This window comes from Perca flavescens, chromosome 7 (genome assembly GCF_004354835.1).
Source record: "Perca flavescens isolate YP-PL-M2 chromosome 7, PFLA_1.0, whole genome shotgun sequence".
Classification (NCBI taxonomy): Eukaryota; Metazoa; Chordata; class Actinopteri; order Perciformes; family Percidae; genus Perca; species Perca flavescens.
Window position 1 is genome coordinate 35,680,447 of NC_041337.1, and position 6,447 is coordinate 35,686,893.

At 40.8% G+C, this 6,447-nt stretch overlaps 1 protein-coding gene across 2 annotated transcripts in view; it reads right to left on the minus strand.

Annotated features, from left to right (window-relative positions):
• Positions 1-517: 517 nt before the first annotated feature.
• lhfpl4b (LHFPL tetraspan subfamily member 4b) overlaps positions 518-6,447 on the minus strand; it is a 9,945-nt gene continuing 4,015 nt past the window's right edge. For both annotated transcript variants that reach the window (XM_028583850.1, XM_028583849.1), the window contains exons 4-7: positions 6,155-6,234; positions 4,895-5,042; positions 1,009-1,046; positions 518-888 (exon numbers count right to left, since the gene is read on the minus strand). In XM_028583850.1, the coding sequence (XP_028439651.1) occupies positions 1,018-1,046; positions 4,895-5,042; positions 6,155-6,234 (257 nt within the window). In that variant the 3' untranslated portion in view covers positions 518-888; positions 1,009-1,017. The remainder of the gene's footprint in view (positions 889-1,008; positions 1,047-4,894; positions 5,043-6,154; positions 6,235-6,447) is intronic.

Below are 6,447 nucleotides of genomic sequence, written 5' to 3' on the forward strand. Positions count from 1 at the left end.
TGTATGGGTGTGTGTGTGTGTGTATGCACGTGTGTGTGTTTGTCTGTGTATGTGTTTGTGTGTGTGTCTGCGTATGTGTGCGTATGTGTGTCTGCGTATATTTATGTGTGTTTGTCTGCGTATGTGTGTGTGTGTGTGTCTGCGTATATTTATGTGTGTTTGTCTGCGTATGTGTGTGTGTGTGTCTGCGTATGTGTGCGTATGTGTGTGTGTGTGTGTGTGTGTCTGTTTATGTGTGTGTGTGTGTGTATATGTGTGTGTGTGTATGCATGTGTGTTTGTCTGTGTATGTGTTTGTGTGTGTGTCTGCGTATATTTATGTGTGTTTGTCTGCGTATGTGTGTGTGTGTGTATGCGTATGTGTTTGTCTGTGTATGTGTGTGTATGTGTGTCTGCGTATGTCTGCGTGTGTCTGCGTATGTGTGTGTGTGTGTGTGTGTGAGTGTGTATGTGTGTCTGCGTATATGTATGTGTATTTGTCTGTGTATGTGTGTGTGCGTATGTGTATTTTTCAGCATATGTGTATGTGTGTGTGTGTGTGTGTGTGTGGTGATATTTTGAGGCTTGTTAGTGGTATAGCAATAGAGATGTATTCTCTGCCCTGACTACTAGTGTTGTAAGCTAATTAGCGGTTTGAGCTAAAACTGGTCACATTCAATTAGCATGACAACATATCCCAGAGAACGCTTGACTCGGTACACACATGTTATTAACCCCTAGGTTCCTGTGGGTCTGATTGGACCCTTTGAGAGGACTGGTTCTGGCCCATGGGCTGCATGTTTGACACCCCTGCTTCTAATACTTTACTGATGTTAATATGGACATACTGTATGGGATCAAAATATTCTCTCAATGCTCCTTTTCTTCATCGTGTGACCACCAACTGCGCCTGAAGAGGAGGAAAAAGATCATGTTTTAAACGTCTTAAAAGTTTTAAACGTTTTAAAGAGACAGAAGAAGAGACAGAAGAAGAGACAGAAGAAGAGACAGAAGAAGAGTACAGACTCACCTGGTGACTCTACGCCGACATCAGCAGACCTGCTGTCACTGCAGGAACACAGACAAAAATCTCATTATTTACCTGGGCCTCCTCTCTACTGCTAACGCTAAGCTAACTGTATTTGAAGCTAAGTAAGACTTTAGCGTCACAATTAAGGAGAAAACTTAAAGGTTAAGTACGTTTTTTTTCAACCTGGACCCTTATTTACCCATGTTTTTGTGTCTAAGTAATGAAAGGGACAAAGATCTTTGAAACTGGTCCAGTATTGAGCGAGAACGCTGTAACCAGCAGCCGCAAACTGGGCTCCAATGTAGCCCTACAGGACAGATGTTTAGGGTCAGTTAGGGTCCACTAAAAGTTGTGTTGTTGCCGCTGATAGACTCAGATTATTAGAGTGTCTGACAACATTATGGGATGGATCCCTACAGAGATAGACCGTTTAGTTAACCCTCGTATTATGTTAAGGGTCAATTTGACCCATTTCCGTTTTTGGGATGACCAAAATACTATCTTTTTCTTCATGAAATTGTATGACATTTCCTCATTTAGGGTCATGAACTTGTTCATAAAATTTGGACACACTGATGTGTAGTGTAATGTCTGTTCAGAGTTTGTATACAAAGATGATGTTGCTGTTGTAATGTCATCTCTTTGACACGCACACTACAAAATGAGCTCCAAAAGGTTTGCAACTGAAGAAGTTTTAGCACTAGATTTGTGATGGTAATAGTGATGTAGAGGAAGATGTTTCAGAGTCAGAGGATCTTTCAGAGACCAAGAACAATGCTATTGACGATCTGGATTGTGAATTTTCCTATGATGAAGAGGATTCAGGGGACCAGTCTGGTGTAGTCTCTACGTTAGCTGAAAACAATGGACAGCAATCCTCCTCAACATGGACAGCTAAAGATGGTAACATAAAATGGTCAACATCACCACACAGACTGACTGACTGTCATCAAAATGACTCCAAGACCCACAAGATTTTCTGCCACACTAGTCGATGATATTCAATCACCATTTCATCTCTTCATATCCCAACCAACAGATGGGATCATAGTGGACATGACCAACTTGTAGGGGAGGTGTGTATTTCAAGAGAAATGGAAGCCACTGGATCAGATTGACTTGCATCCATACATTGAAATCTTAGTCCTGCCGCGTCTGCTGCATCCACCCGTGCTCTGCAGCGCCACGTTACATCCCGCAACACCCTGCTGTGATGTTCATACGCACAGAGTAGTCAGGATCCGGTATAGGAGACTACACTACTCAGTACGACACGATGTGCCCTGCTATGACATGAACTTCCAGGACTACCTCGAAGTCACTGTTCCTTTATCTCTAATGTGACTATTATTTGCCACTGTTCATCACATAAGCAACCGGCCCCGTCAGACACCGCCTACCAAGAGTCTGGGTCTGCCGAGGTTTCTTCCTAAAAGGGAGTTTTTCCTCGCCACTGTCGCAACAGCCACTGATAATGCTTGCTCTTGAGGGAATTACTGTAATTGTTGGGGTGTTGGAATTTATAGAGTGTGGTCTAGACCCACTCTATCTGTAAAGTGTCTCGAGATAACTCTTGTTATGATTTGAAACTATAAATCAAATTGAATTGAATTAAATTGAATAGTATTAGCTGGAGTGTACAAGTCAAAGGGAGAAGCAAGTCTGTGGAATGACGAGAGTGGAAGGCCAATATTTCTAACAACAATGTCTTTGGAGTCAATTCATACAAAAGCTGTGGTGTTCCACAACACTAGAGCTGGTCGACGTGAAAGAGACAAACTAGCTGAGATCAGAGATCTAAGGGATAAATGGGTCTTGTACAATCCTGGTCCCCATGTCACTGTAGATGAACACCTGGTTCCATTCAGGTGTGTGTCCCTTCTGACAGTACTGTACATGCCCAACAAGCCTGCCAAGTATGGCATCAAAATATGGGCATCCTAGGATGCCAAATCTAGCTATGCATGGAATATGCAAGTGTACACAGGAAATATTTTCACTAAATAATTGGTAAAAACAGTTTTGGTGTAAAAAAAAAAAAAGTTTGTTTTGAGTGTATTTACACTGTACGGGTCATTTTGACCCGTAACATCATCAATGTAATTTTTTTTCAACATAATACGAGGGTTAAAGAGTAAGATCCTTTTAGTTTAACATGAAACAGCCCCGAAATCCATCACCAAACTCCACCAGACTCCATGTAAATAATCAGGACTTTTAGCGTGTATAGATCCAGCATATCTCCACCAGACTCCATGTAAATAATCAGGACTTTTAGTGTGTATAGAGCCAGCATATCTCCACCAGACTCCATGTAAATAATCAGGACTTTTAGCGTGTATAGAGCCAGCATATCTCCACCAGACTCCATGTAAATAATCAGGACTTTTAGCGTGTATAGAGCCAGCATATTTCCACCAGACTCCATGTAAATAATCAGGACTTTTAGCGTGTATAGAGCCAGCATATCTCCACCAGACTCCATGTAAATAATCAGGACTTTTAGCGTGTATAGAGCCAGCATATCTCCACCAGACTCCATGTAAATAATCAGGACTTTTAGCGTGTATAGAGCCAGCATATCTCCACATGTAAATGGGTGAATTAAGAGTTTATTTCAACCAAACCAGAGTGGTGATTGTTGGAACAGTGGAAAGATGAACCAAGACAGCTTTTGGTGGTTTTATTTAGTTTCTGTCCTCTTTGAATGAAGTGTGTTTTACTATGATAAAATCACTGATTATTAACATGGAGTCTGGTGTAGTTTGGTGATGGTGATTTCGGGGATGTTAAACTAAAAGGATCTTACTCTTTAACTAAAAGGTCTATCTCTAGGGATCCATCCCATAATGTTGTCAGACACTCAGAATAATAATCGGAGTCTGTCGGCGGCTGAACACAACTTTTAGTGGACACTAACTTAATTAACTAACGTCTGACCTGTAGGGTTACATTACAGTCCGGTTCATGGCTGCCGGTTACAGCGTTCTCGCTCAATACTGGACCCGTTTTAAAGATTCTAGCTCACATTAGTCACCAATGCATGGGGAATATAGGGTCCAGGTTTAAAAAAAACACCCAACATTACCCTTTAAGTGTCACACTTCAGGAGAAAACCTGTGTGCATTTGGCCCCTGGATGTTAAAGTGCCCATATTATGAAGAAATCACTTTTTCTGGGATTTGGGGTGTCCTTTGGTGTCTCTGGTGCTTCCACACACATACAAACTTCTGAGTGAGATCTGGTTTCTGAATGTGTCCTGCCTTCAGTCTCCTGGTGAGCTGGTCAAAATCGGCTCGGACTGTGACGTCACAGTCCGAAATTAGCTGGCTAACCACAGCCGTTAGCTCGTAGCGTTAGCGTTAGCATGCTAACGCTAGCATGCTACGTCGTTCTCAATAGCAAAGCACTGCTACAACACACACAAGTTCACCATAATCTCCAAAAGAACTACTTCCATGTGCGCCCTCATTAAGAAGTCCCCCAGCTAATCCTGCCTTGTAACTGACTGAAGTTGGAGAAACAGGCTTTCTTTTACTGTCTCTAGAGTTGGCTAGCTGACATGATCTACATCAGAGCTACTGAGCATGTGCGAGTGCAATCAAAGATAGTACAGAAAAAGAAGATGAAAAGAGGTCTCACTCTGTAGCTAAAACAGAAACCAGGTGAAAAGAGGATCTGCAGCAGTGAGAGAGAGCTGTGCAGTACAACTAAAATATGGTGTTTTTTGAAAATCAAACCATGTAAACCTATTCTGGTACAACCTTAAAATACAATTATGAATCAATTACGAATTCTTAAGCAAAGTGGGCCCAGAAACTAACTCAACGCTACCTAGACACCCCCTATGATGCCCCCTTACCCTCTCCCTCCCTCCCTCCCTCACCGTCCTTGGCGTCCGGCGGCAGCAGGGCGTCCTGTCTGTTGGCGAGGACGAAGGCCAACGTGGCCAAGATGGCGGCGTCCAAAATGCCCAGAATGGCCAGGATGTAGGCCCAGTGGACCGAACAGTTACCTGGAGAGAAACTGCCCACCTGGAGACAGAACCAGGACCGGGTGGGGGTCACTGAGCAGCTGATCATACACCGCCTATCAAATATCTCTGACTGTATTATTTACACTCTATTGCATGGTGTTGCCATATGGCAATATATATATATATATATATATATATATATATATATATATATATATATATATATATATATATAAAATATATATATATTTTCCACAAAAAACTATACAAAATGCATTGTTTTCTGTTTAATTGTGTAAATGAGTCTTTTATTTTGAACTTTCATATATTTGATGACATCACCTAACCAGGAAATCCTGTTTGCCCGCCCCTTTTCTGCACTTGTGCTCAAGTCCCAAACTTTCAATTTTCATCATTAAAACCAGATAAAATGCACTATTCTTTCTGTAAAAGGTTAAAATGTATTTGGTGCCATATGGCAACATCATGCAAATATTGAAGTGAAATGGGTCCATTCAGCCTAATGGGCTCAGATTGAGTTACATTACTTTAGGCTACTCTGACACTATGTTTGAAATTATTTATAGTATTTCAAAAGGAAAGAAATATGAAATTCATTTATATTATGTTATTCAAGCCATTTTTTTATTAATAGATTATGGGACTTATTCATTACACATTAATTTAAATTAATTTCTTGCATGTTTATAACTGTGTTATTACAATGTTATTAGTAATAATCATAGCAAGCAAACTACAATTAAAACTAAACTAATATCACTGTAAACACATTGGGATGTATATTTTAATAAATAAAAGTTGAATTGGTTTGGTATTTTTTTCAATAAAATCATGTTTTTAAAGAAATAATAGATTTTTTGACACTTTCCACGAATGCGCGTTGTTTTAACAACAAATTACCAACTACCCCCAACCAATCAGAGATCATCTCCCATTCATCAACCAATCAGAGATCATCTCCCATTCATCAACCAATCAGAGATCATCTCCCATTCCCTTTAAGAGCCAGGCCCGTTTGGACCTCGGAGCATTGCTGTTAAGTGAAGTGAAAGCGTGCGAGCAGATCATATCATAACACTATTCCACGCTGTAATATTTTTACTGCTGCGTGTATTTTTGTATTTATAAATAATAATTTATAAAACTCACAGAGTTTCCACACAGAGCTCTCATCTCTGGACTCTCCCACGAGTCTGGAAACAGAAGACAAGCCAACGCCAGACAGAAACCTGAGAGACAGACAGACAAAGAGAGGGCGACAGACAGACAGACAGACAGACAGACAGACAGACAGAGAGACAGAAAGACAGACAAAGAGAAAGAAAAATAGAACCAGTAGAACCAGTGTAACCAATAGAACCATTGAAACCAGTTGAACCAGTGGAACCAATGGAACCAATAGAACCATTGAAACCAGTTGAACCAGTGGAACCAATGGAACC